This window comes from Neolamprologus brichardi, chromosome 10 (assembly GCF_056152115.1).
Source record: "Neolamprologus brichardi isolate AB-2024 chromosome 10, ASM5615211v1, whole genome shotgun sequence".
Taxonomy (NCBI): domain Eukaryota; kingdom Metazoa; phylum Chordata; class Actinopteri; order Cichliformes; family Cichlidae; genus Neolamprologus; species Neolamprologus brichardi.
In genome coordinates, this window is record NC_142113.1 from 22,395,543 (window position 1) to 22,420,132 (window position 24,590).

The 24,590-nt window shown below is 42.2% G+C and overlaps 2 protein-coding genes across 8 annotated transcripts in view; one reads left to right on the plus strand and one right to left on the minus strand.

The window, feature by feature from the left end:
• shroom1 (shroom family member 1) overlaps nucleotides 1-14,339 on the plus strand; it is a 31,936-nt gene extending 17,597 nt beyond the window's left edge. The window contains exons 2-10 of one of the 4 annotated variants that reach the window (XM_006784980.3): nucleotides 965-1,005; nucleotides 3,478-6,388; nucleotides 6,478-6,664; nucleotides 6,860-6,912; nucleotides 7,489-8,109; nucleotides 8,298-8,888; nucleotides 9,461-9,563; nucleotides 10,197-10,469; nucleotides 11,843-14,339. In XM_006784980.3, coding sequence (XP_006785043.2) covers nucleotides 3,690-6,388; nucleotides 6,478-6,664; nucleotides 6,860-6,912; nucleotides 7,489-8,109; nucleotides 8,298-8,888; nucleotides 9,461-9,563; nucleotides 10,197-10,469; nucleotides 11,843-12,097 — 4,782 coding nt within the window. In that variant the 5' untranslated portion in view covers nucleotides 965-1,005; nucleotides 3,478-3,689 and the 3' untranslated portion in view covers nucleotides 12,098-14,339. Of the gene's footprint in view, nucleotides 1-679; nucleotides 1,006-3,477; nucleotides 6,389-6,477; nucleotides 6,665-6,859; nucleotides 6,913-7,488; nucleotides 8,110-8,297; nucleotides 8,889-9,460; nucleotides 9,564-10,196; nucleotides 10,470-11,842 lie in introns of those variants that run through there. The other 3 variants (XM_087847417.1, XM_035905267.2, XM_035905269.2) reach the window with 3 other exon arrangements.
• Nucleotides 14,340-19,916: 5,577 nt separating this feature from the next.
• On the minus strand, nucleotides 19,917-22,155 carry sowahaa (sosondowah ankyrin repeat domain family member Aa). 4 transcript variants are annotated; one of them, XM_087846896.1, is made up of 2 exons: nucleotides 21,518-22,155; nucleotides 19,917-21,322 (listed from the first exon to the last, which is right to left on the minus strand). In XM_087846896.1, the coding sequence occupies exons 1-2, from the start codon at nucleotides 22,114-22,116 to the stop codon at nucleotides 20,497-20,499; spliced, it is 1,425 nt and encodes a 474-aa protein (XP_087703022.1). In that variant the 5' UTR covers nucleotides 22,117-22,155; the 3' UTR covers nucleotides 19,917-20,496. The 4 variants fall into 4 exon arrangements, with proteins under 4 accessions (XP_087703022.1, XP_087703021.1, XP_087703020.1 ...); XM_087846895.1 differs by having other exon boundaries at nucleotides 19,917-21,365; nucleotides 21,504-22,155; XM_087846894.1 differs by having other exon boundaries at nucleotides 21,449-22,155.
• Between the last annotated feature and the right edge of the window lie 2,435 nt (nucleotides 22,156-24,590).

Consider the following 24,590-nt stretch of genomic DNA (forward strand, 5'->3'; position numbering starts at 1 on the left):
AGCGGAGCACTAGTGGTGCCAGCCTCAATAGAAAACAACAGTGAAAGCAACAAGGCTCTTTGTACAACACTACACAATCACGCAGGAGTTTTGAAAGATGAGGTTATTGTTGACTCGTGTGACTGACTGATCAGTGTCGTGTTGCAATGCTAAGGTTTAAGTCTTCTCTTAATATTGTGCCTTTTGTGGCCATTTAGGGTTTAATAAAACTAACCTGTTTATTCAAAGTGTATTATTGACATGGTGAACATGCTTTACATTTGTAGGTTTAAAAAGAGGCCACTTGTCTCAAACCAACACAAATACGGCAGTACTGCTGTGTGATATTTTTGTTTGTGTGATGCCCAGTTTATGAGTTTATTAAGAAATACAGAGGAGACTTGTAGAAATTGTGGAAAGAGGAAAATTAGGATGAAAGTGGGGGATAGCTGTTCTTTGTGACTGTTTTTTTTTTTTTCCCTCTGGGGTGGAGGCTGGGAGGTCACCCATACACCCACCCGACCCACCACCATTATCCCCTCCCTCCTGCCTTGGCTAGTCTCCATGTGCCGGGCTCAGGGCCTTGGGAATGAATGGCGCCCGGGCTGTGCTCCGTCTTTGAAGCCAGCCAGGAATGCGAGGCCTCTTTTTTTTTTCCTCCCCTCTCTCGCTCTCTGTTGTTTAGGCGGCCGGCAGCACTAGCAGCTATCTGCAGCAGTGAAATATTCCCTCCGCTGCGCTCATTGTGCATCGGAGAGCCGGACGTCATCGGCTAGCCAATCAGTGGTCCCCGCTAGGCAGCCTCGGGTCTCAGTGGGGGGAGAAGGAACCCGCTAGAAGTCTTCTCTCTAATATCTGGCTCTCCTGGTTACTTGGTCTGGTCCCTCTTTAGAAGACGAACAATGTTCTGAATGAGAAACAAGCATGGAAATCAATTGGCAAATCTTTATTTCAGATTAAACTTAGGAAACACTCTCTTTTTCAGATGGAAATCAGGAAGGGCAGTGACTTTGACTCAGAGTTCTGGTGAGTTTTTCTTTTTCCTTTCTTTCTGATGGTGCTCCCTAAAGTTTATACATTTTCAATCCAATCTGAACACAGTAGAGCTCCAGATTAGTTCCCTCTCCGTTTTGCTGCTGTGACACTTGGTCTGTTTTTCTAACTTGTGTTCAGCTTTCCTGTTGTCATTGTTCACTTCTCTTGTCTCTTGTTGTTGTGGTTTGCGTGTGAGAGTATTTGTCTGGGCCGGTCACCCTCTGCCTAACCCTCCCTCCTTCTCTCCCCTCTGTACATTTTGTCACTGCCTGTCCCCTCCATCACTTCCACTTCAGCGCTCCCCTGTTTGGGAGCCTCTCTCTGTTCACAGTGGAAATAGGATGGCTAGAAAACACACACACACACAAAGGCACACGCAGAGTAACACACTACAGATCAGAAGGCCCTTCATAAACACATGGGATACCCCCCTTGATAATGTAGTTTAGCTGTGAATGGCTCCTGGGAGGTGGGTTTTGTGTATATGCAAAACGGCCACCTCGGATTATCTGTAATGCAGTTTTTTTTAATACCAGGCAAAAAAACCTGGAAACACTGGGAAAAAAATAAATTCTGAAAGCGACTGTAAGGAATCTCAAGTCATCATTGTGGTTTGTGAATGAAACAATTCCCGATTACACAGGAAACAAAATCAGTTGAGCAAAATCTGGTCGCTGGTGAGCCCTAAAACTGGGTTGGTTGGCTTGACTCTGTTATATTAGCAGCATTTGCTTTTGTGTATGCATGACAGGTGTGTGACTATAAACTTTGATGACATAGTGAAAGAAATGCATGCAGGTCATGGGATAGTCCACTGTAACGCTCAAACGCCGCAGTCACTTGCCAGAGCTGGTTTTTGTATGAGAATGAACTGCAGTGACTATATGAACAAATATCCACTGCAGAACTCAAAATGCAGTAAATAAGTATATAAAATCTAAATTTGATTGTTTCTATTCAGTTCCTGATCAAATAGGAAACTGGCAGAATCTGTTTGTTAGCAGCACATCACTCACATAGGCACGTGGCCTCAACATTAAATAGTATATTGTATATACATGTCAGAACAGTTACCTTTAGAGTGGAGCAATTACATGTCCATAATGTTGCAGATAAAAAGTGTCATTTGAAATGGTGTGACACTAGCGGTGCACAGCATCTTCCAGTCACGGGGTCAGGTGGTGAACTTGATAAAATCTGAAAATTTTACATATTTGTAGATATTGCTTCTGAAACATTTAGATTTACATTGAGGGAGAGGATAGTGATCTTTTTATAATTAAATTGTGCATTGATCATTGATTATTATGTTGCTCTTAACATATCATATTTTAGACAGTCATTTGACAAACAAATACATAAATCAAATACTGCGGTGTGCAGTGAATAAGAGGAAAACAAATGTTTTTATGAGCCACTTGTGTATAACAATGCATTATACACCTGTCACATGACTAATCCCCAGGTGCTTCTGTTCTTCTATATGAAATTCCTGACATTTTTTCATGTGTGTGCTGCAACGTGCTCTGCTAGTCTCAGGGAACTTAATTAGAGGTCTTATTGATGCAAAACGGCAGACCCGTTCAACAGGTGGTTAACTGCACTGACCCACAAAACCAAGCTGGCGTGAACTGTAAGAACCCTAAAACAAAAAAAATAGCACGAAATTTGACTTGCTCACATAATAGTGTTAATTTTGAGTACATGTTGAGGCAGACAAAAGTGTAATTGTGTTAAAGGGAGTGTACTTTAACTGTCTAAACTTGTTTGATTGATACTGTTTTAGTTTGCTTTTGATTACAAAATACTATCTCACATGCATTAATAAGAAGAAAATATTAATGTTATTTGCCTGTAAGCCTAATGTAAACAACATGAACACTTTAAACCTGATGCTCTTAGCTCTCTGCTAGAAGAAAACAAATACTAAATCAGTGAAACAATGTATAATTTGTCTTTACATCTTATAAGGGATCACACAGAATTTCCCAACAGAGGAATTTGACCTAGAAATGCTAAAGCAAAGCAAATATTTTTCACTGTTGACTTACTGTTTTCTGACACCCTCCCTGCTCCCCTGGCACAGCTAAGCAGAAGGCACCTTGCAAAAACATACATTTTCACAAACATGCTCTACAGTCTGGGTGAAGGTGGTTTTCTTTCATTTTCCAGTGTTGTTGTTTGTGTAGTTTTCAGCCACAGGACATGCCATGTTGATAATTTACAACAAACTTGCGTGCCATGCCTTGCAAAGCAGTTTAACAGCTATGAGATGGGGTGTTTGTGAAAACTACCCAAAGCTAATAAATAGTCATATCAGCCTTTTACTGCTTGTAGCTGTCTGAGCACATATTTTCTCAAACCACTTCACTCTTGAGCAGTCATTTGTACCACGTTTGTCCTGAAACATTAAGCCTAAGTTGAGTTTTCAGGCCTGTGCTGTGTTTGTGTTTTCTTCCCCAGGAGCAGACTGTTTCATGGGGCTCTGACTACGGAAAAGGAAGGCAGGAAAATGACCTAAATAGTAACCAACGTGACGGACAACCTGGTGCAGATGTGTTTGTGGTAATTTTCCCAGTTTCAACCACAAGGAAGACACATGCATCAGCGCTCATACACGTACACCATATCTACAAATTCTGCCCTTCCCTTCCTGCCATTCGCCCCAGTCCTCCATGGATTCCTACAACTTCCACTTTGAGAGAATGAGCAACGTGGATCTGCATCCTCTGAGCATGCCTGTCAGCCGGCTTTCCCCAGCCAAGTCCAGCAGTAGCATCGTCGACCAACTTGCACACCACCAACACGGCAAAGGAGACTCTGCCTATAGCTCCTTCTCTGGTGGTTCCACTGCCCCAGACTATCCATCTCCCTTTCTTCCAGAGGACCTTCAGCCAAACTCCTTCAGCCACTATGCTGATCTTAAGTATGTAAAGTCCATTTACCATCCGACACAGGTTCTGCAGTCTGACTCAAAGACCATGGACCAGCTCTATCGCTCAGTTGAATCTATCACCCAGGAGTACCGCAACAAAACTAACACTAATGTAAACCACCTTAACCACAATGGCAGTAACAGTGTCCATACCAACAACAAAGCACTCTCAAAAAGAGAGATGCATTTGGGGAATTCAGCCCAAAGTGCTGTCCCTCCTGTCCGTCCTCCTCCAGTTCCAGCACGCCTGGATAGTTTTATAGCTACTAAAAACTTTGAAAACATCCATCATAATAATGCTGAATTTCAGCTCCAGCAGCCTTATCAGAAGGCCAGACCCCAAGTTCGGCAGCACCATGATCTAAATGCCACAAAACCTGAGACAGCTAATGCTGATACGAGCAACTCGGACTTCACTTCTGACCCAGTATACCCAGTTTGGAGAGGCTCTCAACAGCAGCAGCCACAGGCACAGGTGCCACCAAGCTACCGACCCCACCTCCAGCCTAACGATCAGACCAGGCTGCCACTGAACCCAGAATACCTATCCATCAAAGAGAACAAAGCTGCCTCTGAGCAGCAGAAGTCAGCAAACAATCTAAGCCGATCTATTCCTCGAGGCACAAGTCAGCCTGACCACCTGCCAGCCAAAAAGCCCCCGAGCACTGGTGGATGTAATGGAGACCATTATAGCAAAGCTAGTAAGCGCCATCTTGAAAGTCAGCGCAAAAGGGCGCATTCTGCTTACGACTGGCTTGGTTCAGAGCCAGCCCGAGCTGCCAGCCCCTGGGGGAGTAATGATCAGAGTCTTATCAGCGGCAGCAGCATTCAGCACAAGGGTCAATACTACTTTGTCACTGGAGTGTGTAAGCTGTCTGAGTCTGGTTTGAAGACACACTCTCTTTCTGTTTGCGGTTCTGAGGCTGGAAGTGAAGTCTCTACTGTGTTGGAGACGCACAAGCTAAGAGAAAGATGCCACAGCACAATGGACAATTTGTTTAGACCACTCCAAGAGACTTCTCGCTCTTCCAGTGGTACAATTCTAGATGAAAATGATGTTTTCACTTCTGTTACCCCAGGAAAAAATATGATCTCAGAGAGTCGGGAGCAACTTAAACCGTCCTTTAAGCTGACGCAGTCCTCGCAAAGCTTCGATGCCTTAGAAGAAATCGACACAGTGCAGAATCGAGAAATTGGCCGGCACACTGCCAGCAACCCTATATTTTATTGTGGTCCCGAAAGAAGCTGCTCACAATCAGCCTCACCAACAATGGAGGATACATCACTGATTAGCAATGAGCAGTCCAACCACCACAAGAGAGACGATCATGCAAAGAGAGGGAAATGGCAGCCCTTAGGGGATGTTGCAAGTGAGAGGATAAACAAGGAAACAACCCCGCTTCTGTACCACCTCACTGGTGCCAGCAGGGCAGCATTACAGCCCAAGAATGAGCCTGGGATCAGTGTAAAAGGCAAGGAAACAGTCTTAAACAAAACAGGCCAAGGTGATGTGCCAGTAAATGACAGTGAGACACCTCCACAGGGCGATATTAGCAAGAATAATAGAGGTGATGATATTTCAGTTGCCTGTAACACCTTGGATGACTCATTTAAAAAGTACTACAAAGAGAAGCTGAAGGATGCTCAGTCAAAAGTTCTGAGGGAGACGTCATTTAAAAGGAGGGACCTGCAGCTGTCGTGGCCACACCGGATCAGGGAAAAGCCAGAGCTGAGACCTGGAGTGATTCACCGTTTCTCCTCATCACAGGACTCAGAGACTTCTAGCGACACGCTCACTCCTTCTGTCTCTTCAGAAGGGATGGAGAAGGGGAGCATAAAAGAAGAAGACATCAGCGATCACATGGAGATTGGCAAAAAGCATGAAAATGAAAGTGGGAGGCCAACAAATGTTGCCCAGCCACAGGTGGCACGAATTGGAAGCAGAAAGAGACTGACTCCTGAGCAGAAGAAGATGTCTTACTCGGAGCCAGAGAAACTCAACCACCTCGGCGGTGGCCCACACCACTCAGCCTGCCGCTCATTTGGCAATGAAAGCGACGACCTGTTTGTGGATCAAAATGAGGGAGAGGAGCCGCAAGAAGAGCAGGGATTGGTTGAAGCACGGAGGAAGATGTTTGAGACAAGAGGTCGAGCTCTTTCAACCTCGAGCACCTCGAAGACAAACCTAAAACATCTGCGACATCAGGCTCTGGTGGATTACATGGAGCGTAAGACGGGCCATAAAGCGGCCGAACCCCAGCAACCAACGTCTCAGATTCCACCTCCACCCAGACAGAGGCACTCTCTTGGGGAGAAACCATTTGACTGGCCAGGTCCCAGGTCTCTATCGGGGAATTATGAAGCTAAAAATACAAAGAAGAAGCTTAACAGACCCCACTCTGCAGGCCGAATCCTCGATTCCTCCACCAGCTCGATCAGGTACAGCTGAGAAGCTTCTTTTGGTTCTGCCTTTGTAGTGTTGATTAAATCAAGCATTTAAAGTATTCTGTTTAATTTTCACAAAACAGGTATGCACAGTTCTTCTCAGCACAGTCCTGTTCAGGCCAATATGGTGGCCAGCAAAATCAGTCCAGATGGAGAGAGAGCCAAGGTCCTTCTCAGGGAAAGTCTGCATCAGTGGAGAGTCTCTTGGACCAGCCAGAACCACCCAGTTTCCTTAGGAACCGTTCCATATCCACACCGCACACACTTGAGGTAAAGTAGGCACAGAATTCACAGATATATTTAATTAATTTAGAGTCTGTATTGCATTTAAAAAGCAGCAACGTAAATACTAAAAAATTAAAATTAAAGCAAAATATTTCAGGTCATGTTCACTTGGCAGTGTAGTAATTTCTGACACCAGTACAAATTAAATTCAGTGTTTTTGTTCTTTTTTTGGGTCTGCAGGCAAATGAATATGAGGAGGATCTACTACCAGCTAATACTATGGAGACCAGCAGGTATGCACCAGTGCTGCAGATAATTTGGGACACTTTTATTGGGTTTTAGGTCAGAGAAGTATTAGGTCAGTGATGTGTGCACTGTGGCACAGACTATAAAGCTCAACTTGTTTCATTGTGGTGCTGGAAAGTCAACACCAACTTCCTCCAGCTAACCGACATTCCTTTCAAAAGATTTACACATGGACCATAAAAGAAGAGTAATGGACTGAACCAGTTTCAATAAGTTAGCCTACTTCTTGAAATTATGTTGATTTCGACTTTGAGTCTCCTGTTTCGAACATTGATATTTTTATTTTCTAGAAATTATTCATGTTCAGGTAAAATAGTGGCACAGTGGCTAGGACTGTTGCGAGATGTTCAAATCAGACATCCCCATGTCTGCGTGGGTTCTCTTTGGGTACTGCAGCTGGTCGGGTTAGGTTAATTGATGATTCAAAATTGCTTTAGGTGTGAATGGTTGCTCTTCTGTCTTTGTGTTGGCCCCTGCGGGGTACACGTCATTGCAAGGCTTTCTGCTCCAAAGTAACTTACAGTTGCCATGAATCTTTATGTCTGATTCTGTTCTTATTTTAGTTCTGAGAAGATTGCCATTAAGGAATCCTCAAGAAAGTCAGCTCTTGTGGACCATCACCAGGTCCGTGTACCATCACAGAGGGGAAAATCCATGGAAGAGCTTGGGGTATCCCAGGTGACAAAGGTGTCAGCCCTGAGTAAAAGTTCTGAACAGCTGGATCATCTGCGGAAGCATTCGAGTGAGATGGGACGACCAGACTTTTCTGATGAAAGAGAAGCCATGGGGCAGGAAAGAAGGAGGAAGAAACAAAGTGTTTCGGAGAAAACAGGAAAAGAGCCAGAGATTGTTGGTCAGAAGCACACTCAGGGACAGTCACAAAACCAAACCCAGAGGAAAGCCCTGTTGAAGGAGAACTCAAAGGAGGATGCTACAGTCAGATCAAGGAACTCAAGTGGATCAATCTCCCCTATCTCCTCCTCTTCCCCTTCTCAAGCCAAGGTTCATCCTGCGAGTCCTGGATCTCATGGCCCTGTCACAGATGAATGCAGGTCTAGCAGACCGCCCAGTGAGACTTCCTCAAACCCACCGTCCCCTGGAGGTGAAGAGATCACTGAGAGGGAGATTAAATCCACTGCGTCCACCCCCACTCAGACAAAGCTTCCTTTTGAAAACAGGTCCAGGTAAGATTAGACCCCATGTGAAAATAGGTATTGTTTCCATTTTGGGGAGACAAAAAGTGCTAATTAAATGTGCCATACCAGTTTCTTCCTCATTTGAATTAATCAGTAACAGGAAACATTACATCAAAAAAAGATTTTGCAAATTTCATCAAGTGTAAATCTTTATCGTGATTTTTCTTGACTTCCAGCAGAGGCAGCACATCTTCTGTGACTGAATCAGAGAGGGAGCAGTCGGTGAATGAACCAAGCAGTAATGGCCAGCCACCTGATTCAAACCATGAGGTGTCTCTGAGCTGTGGCGTCACCACAGATCCTTTGCTCTGGATTCTGTCACCAGAAGAAGAGGTCAAAGAGGATGTCAAGACTACACCTCTGGCTGACAGTGTTTTCGACTCCACTAGTGCAGTCCCTCTAAAGCAGATGAGTGAAACCTCTGTGTCTCCCTGCACGTCGGTCTCCGACGAAGACATCAGTCATCAGGTGGATGAGGAGAAAGATCCGGTAATGGAAGATGAGAATGTGGGAGAAAACCAGAAGATGGAGGAAAGGGGAACACCAGAGGGAGAGACGGAGGGCCAGGAGACACCTGCTGAGAGACCTAAGTGGGAGGAGCTTGTAGAAGCAGTTGTCGGAGCCGACCAGACGTTAGCGAGAGTGCTCTACCCACTGACCAATCGTAAGACAGCGCTCATGCTAATGGAGCAGCTGCTGTCGGAGGACACACTGCTCATGGAGGAGCACTACAAGAAGAAACAAGAGCAGAATGGAGCAGCAGAAAGGTAAATGTTCACGTGCCAGAAGAAAACACTTCAGGTAAACTCAGCAGTGGTAAACAAAGCAGATGGAATGACTATTTTTCAGTTTACACTCGTGGAAAATAGAAATTTTGCTGGAGGTCTTCTTCACTCCTGAAGAAGAAGTAGTTAACGTAAAGAATGGATAATAATAGCCAAGCTAGAGTTTCCAATGGTGTGCAGCACTCAGGTAATTAGAATTTCTAGTTTGATGGGTTTCCATGAAATTTGACACTAGTTTAAACTGGCTAACGAACTGAGCTCCACTGGTGCTTCTGTTATCTTATGTAACATCTCATGCACGGACACACCTGTATATTTGCTTACTGCTGTGCATGCACTTCTATTTCTGCTAATGTAAGCACACTTCAGATACAAAGAGAATGTGCAGATGCATTTCAGAGTATTTAAATGTGCAGAAAACATTTGGACTTTCCTCAGTTAACTCTGTGTTGCTGTTAAAATATGGCCCGGCTGAAACAAGCATGTCATTTGAGCATGTCTATATTGTGACAGCAGGAATCAAGTTGTTTTAACATAACCAAATTTCATTGCAGTGCTGAAACAGTGGAAGGGTCTGAAGCCTCTCCCTGTACCCCTGCTCCTGACAGTGAGAAATCAGCAGACCTGCAAAGCAAAACTGACATCACAGAGAAGAAGGTAATCATCATTTTATGCAAATAGTGAGTAGTTTAGTTCAACGTGCATTACAGAGCAAGTATAGCTTAATCGTTTTTTCAACATTAAAATTCCTCACGACAAGTAAGAAGAAATAATTCATTAGTTGAAAAACATTCAAGACATCCCTATGAGACCAAAGGTCTGTCTGCTTTATGGGTAAAAATACTCTGTATGTCTCAAATCACTGCTTTGTTAAATGAGTGAAAGCCAGACAGAATGAGCACTGCTTTTATGTGAACAGTTTGAACTGTGGCCTCATTCAGTTTTAATTTTTAAACCAGAGGCTCTGGTGATTTCATATTGATACCATCTGTAAGCTATTTGGCCTTAAGTGGACTATTCAAGCAGCAATAATTCTGTCTCTTATCACATGATATACCGTCTGCCTCTTATCAGTGTCTCCCTCTTGTCTAATGTTTGGCTTAGCAAGTAACTCCCCCCTGTTCCTTGCTGCCATGCACACTCACTGCTAGTACAGTATACCTTCATGGCATGGTTCCACGGCAGGAAATGTAAAAAAACCCCACATTTTTAACTGGTTTATATCCAGCCTTTTTTCACCACATCTCATTTATCTAAAGCGTCTCAAACTCTTCTCTTTGTTCTTTTCAGCGTTTGTTGGCTTCGTATATCGAGGACCGTCTGCGCTCTTATGAAGAGACGCGTGGAGCCCTTCAGGTAGAGGTTCAGGAGAACACAGCCCGTGGGGAAGCGCTACAGGTGCTGGTCCGTGAGCGCTGTCTCCCCGTGGAACTGGAGAGGTACAACCTGTTCATAGGTGACCTGGAACGGGTGGTCAGTCTGCTGCTGTGCCTGTCTGCTCGGCTGGCCAGGGTACAGAACGCCCTGAGCACCGTGGATGAGAACACTGATGCTGAGGAGAAGGTGGGGAACCAGAAACATTGACTCTGACTGGCTGATTCTGCATGCCAACTATTGTGAAAATAACGCTGGATAATTCATTTAGTATTTTTAATTAGCGTTACATAATTGTTTACCAGGGATTGTTTTGAAAACTCTCCAAAATTCTCCAAGTTTCTGCAAAGAAAACCCACAATCACTCAATCCTTCTTACGGCATCTGTTTTTGCCTTTGTTTTGGATTTTCATGAACACATAACAGTCATTCACATTACATAACACATATAATTAAAAAAAAATTAAAAGCATTTTAGATCAAATGATCTGATAATAATTTTTTAATGAACTCTCAAATACACAAGCATGTGCTCAATGTATTTTGATGCCATTCACACGCTGATGCTGTTTACACATAAACACTAAATCATGTGAGTAAAAGCATACTGTCAGCGAGTGCTCCTGAGAGAAATGCTATGTCACTAAGCTTAAAGATCTCAATATACACTGTGGCTCATTAGGAGCTTCTGGCAAAAAGACCACGGAGAGAGAAGTGTGCAGCTGCTCCCATGCCCTCAGCTATACTCTTGTTCTGTTTACTTTAGAACAGCAAACACACCACTTGGGGAAAAGTTGAAGGGCAGCTGTAATGGAGTCAAGGTTTCTCACTTTGTGGAATTTAAAAAATGCTGCTGGGTTTATCTGGGCTTAATTGCCACTTTTCAGCTTATCAAATGTTTGAAGATTAATTTGATGGATCACACTTTGATAGGGGCTTCACTTAAAAGAGTTTTCATGTTGCTAATTTCTTCTCCTAAATAATTTCCGCGCTCTCTTAATTAATCATTAATCCAGTGGCCACGTCACAGGTGCAACACGAGTTCTGGCTGTGCTTTCTTGCCCTCTCTGAAAAACCTGTTTCAGTGTTTCCAGCATAATTTTTTGTATGTTTGCATGGATGCATTAGACCTCTAGATTTTCCCCTGAAAAGACTCTTTGTTAGCCCTGTGCTCTGTAATAGCAGCGCTGAGCGTGCTGCATACTGAGGGCTTGTTAGAGGGCACATTTGTTTTCTCCCTGTTATCAGCAACACTGGTATTTACACTGACTCATCGAAACTCCAACCCAGTTTCGATGACATTTGTAACTACCCTGCCCTCTGTTGACACAAGGAAACACTGCACCCTCTGTCCTGTAGCTGTTTGAAACATAATCGTGCAACTTTCACTCCTCTTTATCTCCTGTCACTTAAAAAAACACCCCAAAATATGAGACAAAATGTCACATGATTGTTTTAGGGATTTATTTTGGTTATCAACATGTGTCTAATAGAGAGGAAATGTAGCCTTTTAACTCTATCACTTAGAATTGATCATTTTTTCTCTTTGTGTTTCTACGCAGCAATCTCTGGACAGTCGCCATCGTCTGCTATGCAAACAGAGGGAGGATGCCAAAGATCTGAAGGATAACTTGGATCGCAGAGAAAACCTCGTCTCCACCTTCCTGTCACGCCAGCTGTCTGCCGAACAGCTACAGGACTACCGGCGCTTCGTCCAGACCAAGGCGTCGCTGCTTATCCGGCAAAAGGACCTGGAGGAGAAGCAGAGGCTGGGAGAGGAGCAGCTGGAGGCCCTTACCGGCAGCCTGGATCTGTGAGGGGGAAGTTTTGGATTTGCTTCACTTACCTAAAATGAGGATGGCTTCTTCAAAATGAGACATGTAGAGACATGTTGGCTTTGTAGAGGTCCAGCTGGTCTCTGCAACCCTTTGCACTCTGTCATGACTGTTTTGGTCATTGAAAAGAGTTTAGCAGAGCTACAGCAAGACCCACGATACCCCTCTTCTATCTATTTGTTTATATAGGCAGTGCATGAGGTGAGCAGTAATGACTGAAGTTGCTTACCTTCCTGTCATCTGCTGAGACTCATAAATGCTCACTGACTCCGCCCACCACTGTTTCCAGGCTTGTCCCACTACGGTACATCTTTTACTTCGAACAGGAGTGAACTGTTTTTGTTTGGGGGATTTTCTGTGTGCCTTGATGATAGCTGAAGCTGTGGAACATTTTCCATTAGAGCTGCTGTGGGGACACTTTTTAGCAATGCAGAAACCCTCCCTTCACTTTTCATTAGTGCTTCAGCCCTGTATCTGCACCTGTGGAAACCTACTATAAGCTTTAAGATTGTATTTGAGCAGCGGGAGGACGCCAGCGAAAGAAAGCAGTCTGAAAGAGAGCGATGTACTGTATCATATCAGTAAAAATGTACAATAGATGTAGAAGATTTAATCTTTTTTTTAATGTTCTTATTTTTAAATGTGTTTCAAATGAAGGCACTAAAAACCAAAAAAAAAATAGGTGAATGGAAAAAAGCACTTTGTAAAAAAAAAACAACTAAATGCACATTTCTTCAAATCAGATTCAAGATCATTTCAAGTGGAAGCCTTACTCCATCCATTTAAACAATATTTCTTCCTGTTTCAGGTTTGTTTTAAATAGGAATGTTGAAGTGATCTTTTTTAAAAGGTACACGAGCGCATCAATCAGCATGAAAAATTGTGTACAAATTCTTTTCCAGTTAATTTCATTAAAGCCTTGATGATTTATACTGGAATAGTTCTTCATACGGAGGTGCTAAGCCTTTTAAAAGCAGATTACACATAAGCAACAATTATATCACTCAGTACTTTGCTCCCCAATGTCCTTTTGTCGCATAGCCGATTCTTGATACTTGAAATGCCTTTTGTTTTAAGTTTTTTAATGAGAAAAATTCGCAATCTTCAATTCAGGCATCTTAGACTGGTTTCCTGTTCTCTACCTCCACAAAGTAGCCCCCTCTAGAAACACGTGATGCTTGTTTCATTTTACACACTTCTCTTAAGTTAAAGGCTGTTTCTGAAAGTACAAACACACTTTACCCGCACATCCACTCACCTTTAACTGCATCACTGTTTCCCCATTAAAATCTGTCAGCTAGTTTTCAGTTTTATACATTTCTGTTCTCACAGAACCTTCAGTCCAACACTTTTGAGAGCTGTTTAATGTTGCTGATCGTCACTGTGTGCGCGCGTGCTTGTGTGTATGTGTCTGTCTGCATGTGTGTGTGTGTGTTGAACAGAAAGACAGAACTCCTTTTGGTATTTGCCGTGTTAACTTTCAGCAAAACTCCTGTGAAGGTGATTGAAATGTCATCGTCTCTCAGGAATCTACACCTGCTGGCTAATATATATATATATATATATCCACACTGTATTGCTTGTGGGTTATGTATGTTATATTTATGGAATAACGACCACAAAGACGCAGTAGCAGTCTCAAAAATTTTAAAAAAGTAAATAAAAAGTGATTAACAATAAATCAGTTTTTCTTAGTAACTGCGTGCCCTTTTACCTTGGATAAATATTTCCATGTTTTTGTGGTAAACAGTTTTTCCACCTTGGCCGCCACCCCTGAAACATTTCTCTGGAGATTTATGACTCTGACCGCTTCAGTTTGCTAAACAAACGTATGCTTGTTTTGGCCTTTGTGCTGACGCAAGGCTGGAGTGTTAGAGAGGCTGCATGCCGTTCCGTTCAGCCTGCTGGAATTCCTAAAGAATCCAAAAGACCGGCATTTTTGGAGAAACAGAAGACCCTTGGCTGCACGAGGATAAATGTTGGTTTTTGCTACTGTACGTGTGCGCGGTTTCCTGAGTCACTGCTTGTTTCTCTCTTTCAATCACAGCTGTGTTTAGCTGAAGGAAAAGGCGGGTTTGATCCAAAAACTGCAGATTTGTGACACTGATACGAGGAGAATTTGTGTTAAAGCCAAGAGAAGCAAAGACATTTCAGTAGGTCCCGACTGCCAGCAGCAGACATTTGTAAACCCACCTCTTCTGGCATGTCTCACACCTGTTTTCTGTCAAGAAGAACAAGAGTTGTTGTTTTGTGCCTGTTTGGAGTTCCAAATTCCATCATGTTTGTAATATTGTGAATAAATTAAGCTCACACTCATTCCTCCTTTGTTTTTTTTCCACCTCAAAGCAAAAAATGGCATATTTGTCTAGGAATGCAAAAAGATAGGATTTAAGGTTGGTGCTACCATTGCAGGATTCACTGTGGGAGACCAGTACAGACATAACATTTTATCTCATTATTTCACAAATGTGAGATCCTGTTTGGGCTTTCAAATCAGAGCTCGCCTCTGCCCTCTACAGGCAGATCAACACATTGTTTCTGAAAGTCCAAATTTTCCTAGCAGAGAACTTCCTATGAGCCTGTTTTGTTCTTAATCTGCATTTTTTTAAATTAAAAAATGATATTGTGGAGATAATACATACATCATCTATGCATGTAAACTAAATATTTTTTAAAATACATTTTTTATTAATGTGGACTACACTCACTTGACACTTTATTTGTTGCTAGTAGCAGGTTGGCCCCCTGTTGCCTTTCAGAACTGCTTTAATTCTTCGTCGAATAATTTCAGCATGGTCAGCTATAATACTGTGCCAAAAATATCCCCCACACCTTTAAACCACCACTAGCAGCCTGAACCTTTGATACAAAGCAGGATTTATTCATGCTTTTATGGCCTTTACACCAACTTCTGATTAAACTATCTGAATGAAATTAATGCTCATCGGACCACGTGGCATTTTTCCAGTGATGCTGGGATTTGAACCCTCAGTGTTTGTTTTTAGCTGATAACAGTGGCAACTGGTGTGACCTTCTGCTATAATGCAGTTGCTTCAAGGCTGGACATACTGTGCATTCAGAGATGCTCTTCTCCATAACTGGCTTCCTATCAGCTCGAAGGCCATTCTCTAAACTATGGCATCAACAAGATATTTTCACCCAGGGAACGAAAATATCCAGTATTTTCTGTTCAATCACCTAAATCACTTACATCACCTTTCTTCGTCATTCTGATGCCCAGTTTGAACTTCAGCTGGTCTGCTTGATCATATCTAAATGCACTGAGGTTGTGTCGTGTATCTCACTTTGATTATATAATCGTGTTAACAAACAGATATAAGGTATACCAAATGACATGAAAGTCTGGACCAAAATCAATAGGAAGATTAACAGAAATATAATCCTATTTAACTGATGGAAAAAAGACTGTGTGGTTTCAAAGTAACACTAACTGATGCTGTCTTCCGCCTCTCGTGTCTTTCAGGCCTCGCTGCTCCCATTTGTTAATCAGTGGGATGCCTTCGAGGATGTCAGCACATGCTTATTAAGAGACACAAAATGAAATGAGCAAAGAAATGGTCGGTTTTGTTTTGGAAAGTGGCAGAGAAATCCCCAGGTGGACGAGAAGAGATGCCACGGAGCACTTGGAGTACTTTGCGAACCAACAAAAACAAAACAAAACAGATTCCCAGAGAAGCAGCGGTGTCATACAACACAACTCTGAGCATCCTAAACAAGCGAGATCTTGTTTCCAAGACGCTGATTGCATGGCAATTTGGTTTAGCATCCTTACAGAGACAGTATAAAGATATACTCCAGACAGCAAACGGGAGGATATAGCATGGAGAAACAGCAGCAGCAGTTCTGTCACAGCGCCAGATAATGAAGAGCCTTGCTGCTGATAATCACCGACTGTATCCACAGCAATGTGGGGAAACAGAAAACTCAAGCATATATTCCACAACCCCCCCCCCCCCCCCCCCCCCCCCTTTATGTAACCAAATAACTGTGTTAAAATGACCAGAAGACACAGTGCCTGCAGGAGGTGAGGAGGATTCTTTATCAAAGTGGGTGACTCAGTGATGTCTCTGCCAGGAGCTCAGATTAGTGGTTTTAAAGCTCACTTTTCAACCTGAACTCTGAACCCTCTGCCCTCAGGAATGTCAGCACACCTTGTGTTGGCCTCCACCTTCTGGCAGTCATTACTCACCTCGGTTATGAAAACTAACAAAGGCTTGGTCTCAGTCTAACTAGGCTGCGGTAAAATGGTATATGGCTATGATTTATTGCCGCTATATATTCCTGCTGACCAGTGTATAATATGAATGCCAGGCCTTTCTCAATATACTCAGTATCCACTTTATTAGGTACACCTGGTCTGCCATAAATGCTTTAATGATATCTATAAATACATTTCGTTGACACCGTCACAGAGGTGTTCGTTCATTTGTATGTTTTAGCATTGAGGTCAGTATTACTGGACTGCTGAGAGGTGGTTCGATCTACAGAGCACCTTACAGACAGCTCTCAGCATAATGTTACATAACTATGATTTTACCAGGATTTACACATTTCCAACAATGCAATGAAAAAAAGTCAAACATTATGGGCCATAATAAATATCGCAAGACTGCCGTGGTGCACTGCCTTACATTGTTAGGAGTCATTACATAATGCAGAGAAATAAATGTGCACTTTATGTGACTAAGGGGGGGTGTTGGCAGGCGTCATTTGTAATAATAATAATAATAATGGATTGCATTTATATAGCGCTTTTCGAGAACCTCAAAGCGCTGTACAGTTCCACTATTCATTCACTCTCACATTCACACACTGGTGGAGGCAAGCTACAGTTGTAGCCACAGCTGCCCTGGGGCAGACTGACAGACTGATTTGTGTTGTTTTATTAAATTTACTGCTAAAATTACAGACATTAGAAATGTGGGTTGTGTGCGATACACCTGCTAGAAGTAGGCTGGACCCCCTATTTGCCTTTAGAGCTGCCTTGGTCTCCATGGCACAGATTCAACAAGGTGCTGGAAACATTGCTCACAGATTTTGGTCTATGTTGACACAATAGCATCACACACTTACTGCAGAGTGACCGGTCACCAACCGGTCACAGCTGATGGCCGCCCCTCCCTCAGCCTAGTTCTGCCGGAGGTTTCTTCCTGTTAAAAGTTCGTTTTTCCTTCCCACTGTCGCCAAACCATTTGCTCATAGGGGGTCATATGATTGTTTTCTCTGTCATATTATTGTTGAGTCTACCTTACAATATAAGGTAGGGTGAATAACCTATTAAAGCACACTTAAAGAAGTGTGATTATTACCTGGGAATACCTGGTAGTTTCTATGTAATAAGCAGGAACCAGAGCTGCAAAGTGGCATGTTTCCATTTAATAACACATTGATAACCTATTAAAGCTAACTTAAAGAAAGGTGGTAGTTTCTAAGAGGCCCAAAGTGTGCCAAGAAAATATCTCCTGCACCATTACATCATTACCATCAGCAGCCTCAACTGCTGATACAAGGCAGGATGGATCCATGCTTTCATGCTGTTTACACTGATCTTATTATCCAGTTTTGGTGAGCGCACACGCATTGGAGATAGGTTTCCTGTTCTTATCTGAAAAAGCGTCACACAGTGTGCTCTTCTGCTTTGATGTTTGACATGTCGTGCTTTCAGAGATGCTCACCTGCATACTTTGGTTCTTAAGAGTGGTCATTTCACTTACTGTTTCCTTCTCATCAGCTTGAAGCAGTCTGGCCATTCTCCTCTGACTTCTGGCATCAGTGAGATATTTTCACCCAGAGAACTGCTGCTCACTGGATGTTTTCTCTTTTTTTCCCATTGCCATTCTCCATAAACATGGTAGTGTGGCAAAAATACCAGAAGATCGGGAGTTTTTTTTAAATACTTGAAACATCCATAACCACGCTCTGTTCAAAGTCACTCACATAAATCACCTTTCTTCTCCATTCTGATACTCCGTTTGAACCTTGGCAGGTCCTCTTAAACCGTGTCTACATGCCTAAAAACACTGAGTTGCAGCCAAATGATTGGCTAATTAGACATTTGTGTCAATGCTTGTTTACATTAAAAACATGTAAAAAGTTAACAAGGATTTGAACAGTACCTAATGAAGTGCCCAGTGAGTGTGAGTGCCAAACTATTCCGTTACAAATTTGCTGTCAGATAGTGTTGTTTTTTTTTCCTTTATGGTTTGCTACAGTAGTGCACTTTTAGGCTTGTAACAGTATAACATTACTAGGACAACATTTAATTATGGATTGCTCTGATTGCTCTCTATGGTACAGTTTAATCCTTAAACACTCATATGTTTATGTGCATTAACAGTTTGACATCAGCTCTATGTGCTGACTCTCCTAGCTCTCTGAACCCGTGTTGGCTTTCCTCCCCGCAGCAGCCACAGAAAAGAACATTTGCTTAATAAAGCCCAGAGGCTGTGAGATGAAACATCATCTTGACGTACAAACAATGTACGCTTCTGGGAAAGTGACATAACGAGACACGCAAGAAGCAGAGGGAGACGAGTCAAGGGCAGGCGAACAGCGGGATAGTGAGCTGGCCTACTATTTCTAAATGTTGCTATTTCTTCCCGCTCTCTCCTGCCTCTCGTTTACCTCCAGTTTGCAGCACACACTGAGTTAAGTGTATGCAAAGCTCGTTCTGATCTTTCAGCCACGCACATTCAATGCCAGATGCTTACCTGGCTTAATCACAGCTGTCTCGACAAGTCAGGAGATGTAGCCAAGCCTGGAGAATTACTTGGCAAATACAGGGGCATAAATGATTTATGGAGCACCTGTGCGGCCTTAATGAATGATACAAGTTGTACCCCCCCCCCCCCCCCCCCTTTTTTTTTTTTTTTTGTTGTAAATTTGATTATGTTACAGTGAAATCCAGAGTCTGCTTCCTTCAGGGGAATTTTTTTAATGCTTCACAGCCTTTAATAATTAATCTATTTTAAAGTGAAGCAGTGAATAGCTTAGTCTTCTAAACCTGCCCTCGGAGGCACAAATATTTAAGTCTCTTCTTTCCAAAACAATTATATTTTTCTCTACTGGAAGTTTAATTCCCCTATAAATTAACACCTCCTCTTTTTTTTTCTGTTCGCGCATGCCTGCTTTGTGAGATCACTGCACTGCATTCATTTCTTGCTCATAAATGAAAACACAGAGCAAGTCAAGTCTTGATCTCAGTAAATGAGTAACAGAACGTCTTCATTCTGCATTCGCTTCCTGTCAGTATGTACGCTTTAGTTTGAAATCAAAAGAAGAATAAGAACGGGTACTTTGACAAAAACAAAAAAAGATCAACCAGATTAAAGTCTGTGGTTAAAAGAAAAACAGCCCGTTCAACATCACAGTGGAAGAGAATTCATGGCACGACTTATCGTCCATGGAAGCTCGATTACATAAACGGACACCTTAATTTTTTTAATGGCATGAACTGGAATACTGGTCTGAACCACTACATTTATTTTTGTTTTGTTAATTCTGGCTATAGTATTCATATAAAAAACATAAACAGAAGAAAAAACAGGAAAAGTGTAAGTACCATCCTAACACTCCATGTATGATATATAAACACAATATGAAATAATCTTAAATTTTACATACTATATACATACTACACATCAACGGGTGTATTTAGAAGTTAAACACTTATTGAGACCTACTCCTTTTTTACAAAAAAGGGTTATTCTCACCTTAAACAACAAAAATGAAGACAAGGCTTCATTAAAACACAATGAAACAACTCAATCACCGAGTGGAACATTTCCTATATTCATTCAGTTTGTTGTTTTTCAGCTGGTCTGTGAAGTTATGTAGTGATGTACTATTTTTTTCCACTTTGTCTGTACAATTGTTCCACATGCTAACTCCTGTGACTGTAATGCTTTGATATTATACATTAGTCCTTATTACCAGTTTGCTGAACGCGCAGATTCCTCTCAGGTGATGATGCTTTGGTCTTAATTGAGATGACTCAGTAGAAAATTCTCTGTACAACTTTAAAGCTCAGTTCAATTGAAAACAGACAGACTAAAGGGGCCACGCCTACAAAAGCCCACACTTGTGTGAGTAATAAGACGACTCACAGGAGCCACCATTGTCTGACATTCACCTCATGCAGGTAACGTCACACACAGCGTCTGCTGACCTCGAGGTTTTTTCAATCTTTTCTCTTTGATCTTAACCACTTAAATGGTGTTTCTATAGAATCCCTCCACATGTTTTTTGTATCATTATCTCCAATAATAACTGCAGAAAGTAGGCTAAAAATAAAAAAGAGAGCATTAACCAAATCCTTTGAAGGTCATTGGTGTGTTTTCCGTCAGGGAAGAGCTTTGCTTTCACATAAAAACATCTGACATGGGCCTGTGCCTGAAGCCGGCGCCGCTGTCTTCTTCCTCTTCGATGGGGTCGTTGTTCAGAGAGTACAGCCCTGGCCGCTGCTTGTGCTTCTTTTTGTGGCCTGTCACGTTTGGTTGAAAGAGGCGGCTTATTGAATGCAGGCCCTTGGAGAGATCCGGGAACAAATCCAGCTCCTCTTTCTCATGCAGGGCCCTGTCCTGTGCCGGCTGGGGTTTGGGCTTACAAAGCATCTCTCTCACAGACTCAGAAACGTCTTTGTGGAGATAGTGGTAGGCCTTCTTGCCATAGTTGTCCCTGATGCTTATGTTGGCTTTGTACTCCTTCACCAGTATGCCAATGATATATTGCTTGTCATGCAATGCAGCAATGTGCAAAGGAGTGTATCCCCCGTGTGTTTTTGCATTGATGTCAACGTGAACCCCTCCTTGCCTGGCTTTTTCGATAATCTTCACAAGCATGTCGCTGTTCCCAGTTTTGGCTGCCCAGTGCAGAGCAGTGAACCCTGACATGAAGTCCTTCTTCTCGGCCAGCTGGTTGTCTCTGAGCAGCAGGCCGTAAACCTGGCTCCAGTGGCCGGCGGCGCAATTGACGAGCCACTGATGCTCTGAGTGCTCCAGGGGAAACATAGAGGGAATCCTGGTGTCTTTGTGCTCCTCTGATGCCTTGGTGCTCTTCGCTGCCCTCCTTAGCTGGGGTGAGCCGGTGCTGCCGCCCCTCTCCGCCGAAGGCATCCTTCTCTTGTCCCTGAAAGCATCCGTTTTTGGGTGTTCTTCGGGTTCATCTGGGTCAGGGTTAAGTTTGTTTCTCTTGTCCCTGAAAGCATCCGTTTTTGGGTGTTCTTCGGGTTGATCTGGGTCAGGCTTAAGTTTGTTTCTCTTGTCCCTGAAAGCATCCGTTTTTGGGTATTCTTCGGGTTCATCTGGGTCAGGCTTAAGTTTGTTTTTCTTGTCCCTGAAAGCATCCGTTTTTGGGTATTCTTCGGGTTCATCTGGGTCAGGCTTAAGTTTGTGGATCTCCACTTTAGTGGCGCTAGGGGGCATCCTCAGAGGCAAGGCATATGGCTTGCTCTTTACAGGCGCATTTGAGCAGTTAATTCCCTTTCTATCCTGCAGCTGGACATCAACATTCAGCGACCTTTTAAGTCGTACACTTGCAAATTTACTCCTTTGCAGTGCTATCTGTATGGGAGAAAGCAGTTCTGTGGGATGGTCACTACTTTCACTTGCCTCTTCCTGATCAGGTTCAGTAACAGCTGATTGTACACCTCCCTGATCCTCAGAGCTTCCAGCCTGCGCAGGTGGGCGCTGCTGCTCACCTGTCAGCGGGATCTTTTCATTTTCAGGCTTTTCCACATGGATCTTTGGACCTTCCAACAAATGCTGATAGGTTTTCCGCAGGACAACATACCGTTCGCCGTCGATTTCTTTCACAAACGCTACATTGTTGACAAAAGTCTTGAAAAGCTCCCTATTCCGTTCTCTTTCTTCGGGATCCGCGGTGTCCACCGACCCTCTGAACTTATCAACCAGGTCGGATTTCTTCACTCTTCCACCCTCCGCTACCAGCAAAGACAGGATGGATTCTTGTGTCAAAATCATTATTAGCGCTGTAAAAGAAAAAAGCGAAAGCTCCAAAAGCTCCTTACAGCTGCGCGGTGTGTTACACCTTTATCCGTGTGACGGTACAGACCGCTTTACCTGGACGCTCCCTCTCCTCCCCACACCTGGAGGAGGCTCTTTCCGGGGAAAGTGAGGACGTGGACAATTTGAATAATGTATGTACATATTTTACTATGAGCAAAGTAGTTCAACATTCTTATGCTCAAAAATTTCGGTAAATCAACAAAGTAGACCTCAGTAAAATAAAACAAAAAGCATCACTTTGTTCCTATTCGTAGGCTACAAGTACATATAAATGATAAGGAGAAAATATTTAGTAATTAGGCTAAAAAATATTGGATTAGGCTCACATGAGGTGTTGAAATGTAGGTACTGTACTCACAAACATGAAATGTGAGGATTATACTTTATATGCAAGGGTTATACTTCAACACTGAAACACTGAAAATATTACACTTTAAATAATATTAATCATAATAATGATAATAAAGTAAAAAAAAATAAATGATAATAATAATAATATACAAACTAATGCAGCCACATTAAAAAAGTAATTTCCCCCTTTTCAAGAAAAGCAAACAAACAAAATAAGTTGTTGTAAACAATTGTGACAATGGAATTTAAAGATTAAAATAATAAATTCATTCATTAATAAATCATTGTGGTTACAATCTAGTTACATATATTTTATAATGAAATGTGGGCTCATTATTAATTTTTTGTATTTTGAACATGTCATATAGGTTATATAATCTGTTACCATCACTGACTGTAAATAAAAGATGGACATAGCAACCGTGACCTCACCCATCTGATTGGAAGCATCATTGTTGTGGCTGTGGCTGTTGTTGCCATCCTATCTTGTTGACTGCTAATAAATTGCTGCAATTTTACTCCACAAACTGAACCAAAGACTTCTTTGATGATTTCTTTTGTCTGTACCTCGCAGCGAGCCATAGTATTTGTCAGATAATTTCACCACATACTATTTGATATCGCCAGGTTAGTTTTGTTCCTATCTTATATATCTTATATCTTCATCATAATGTTGTTCCAGAATAAACATTACAACTGGTCAGTCATGTTGTGTGAGCATTCAGTTAGCATTAACCAAGAAGTTAACTAAAGCTATGAAAAACTATCCCAAGCAAACCAGGATGAGGAACCTAAATGTGGCTAACAGCAAACCTAACTTTATTATTTAATTGCATTAATTAATAAGAAAAACACTTGAAATGCTTAACATTTGTTTCAGAAGAGATTTTTATATAAACAAATGGATTTTTTTGTCCTTTCTCATCACAGTCATCAAGCTAAGACATCACATCAGCATTGTGGACCAACATTATTATAATGATGCAGGAACACCACCAACATGGCCATAACACATCACTATCATGGAAGACTGTGCCTGTCAATCAGACAGCCACACACCTAACTCCAGTATCCACATGGACGAGTTATGCATCTCCCCAATGAAGGGGGGCACTATCCATAGAGGCCAAAAGCCTTTTTGTACCAGCCTTTTAAAATGCCGCTTAGTCACTTTAACTTCTTTTAATTCTCCCAGTATGTGCTCTTGAGATCCTCAAAGACACAGTGCAACTCTTTCTGACCTTCCTTCTATTTCTCCTGATAAAGTTGGGCACTTTAACATCAAGATTGTAATTAATACATACTGACTTACTCATCGAACGAGCTGCAAGTGGCCATTAGAAGAACTGTAGTTTGTGGCATGTGTGAGCTTGACTTTTGAGTACCGGAGGTTTGCCACTTAGTTCTTTGGAAATCCTAATTATTGCAACGGTATCTTATAACTTAACCACTGCTCTTACTCATGATAGTAATACCATTCATTTATCTGGAATAAAGCGAGTTTGGTATACACACATACAAGATACATATTCTATTTTTTGCGTGACAGATAACACAGAAAAATATTGAAAATCGCGACATCACGTGACGGATTGCTCCAACTCCCTGATTGGCTGATCTGCATTCTATTAAACTCAATCTCTGACCTAATTAGCTTAAATTAAATATGAATGCCATGTTTTGACTGGCATCCAAATGATTGGGTATTTTTTAAATGACATCCATCTCTGACTGACACATATTTCTGCTGCTTGCTCCTGTCCTGGCTTGCAGAATGTGCAACATGACATTCCTGCAGCGATTGAGAAAGCTGGCCATATTGAAAAAGTATATGTCACAACCAAAGATGTCAACTATACTTGGGATAGTTCACGCTCGACTTTAACTTAGGTATAAATATTTATTCTTATATCGCCTGGAAACTCTTTAGTGCTTAATAAAAACTACATAGCAATCATCTTTTGTAGTTCACTTTGATAATCAATATAATGAAAAGCTACTTAAAAATAGCTTTCTTTATGTGAAAACAGCCAAAATGTATAAAAATGTGGAATGTGCGTACGCATGCGCAAATAGTG

Excerpts from the sequence above, each read along its gene's own strand:
- sowahaa (XM_006785196.2), bottom strand. The coding sequence starts at position 22,116 with ATGATTTTGACACAAGAATCCATCCTGTCTTTGCTGGTAGCGGAGGGT.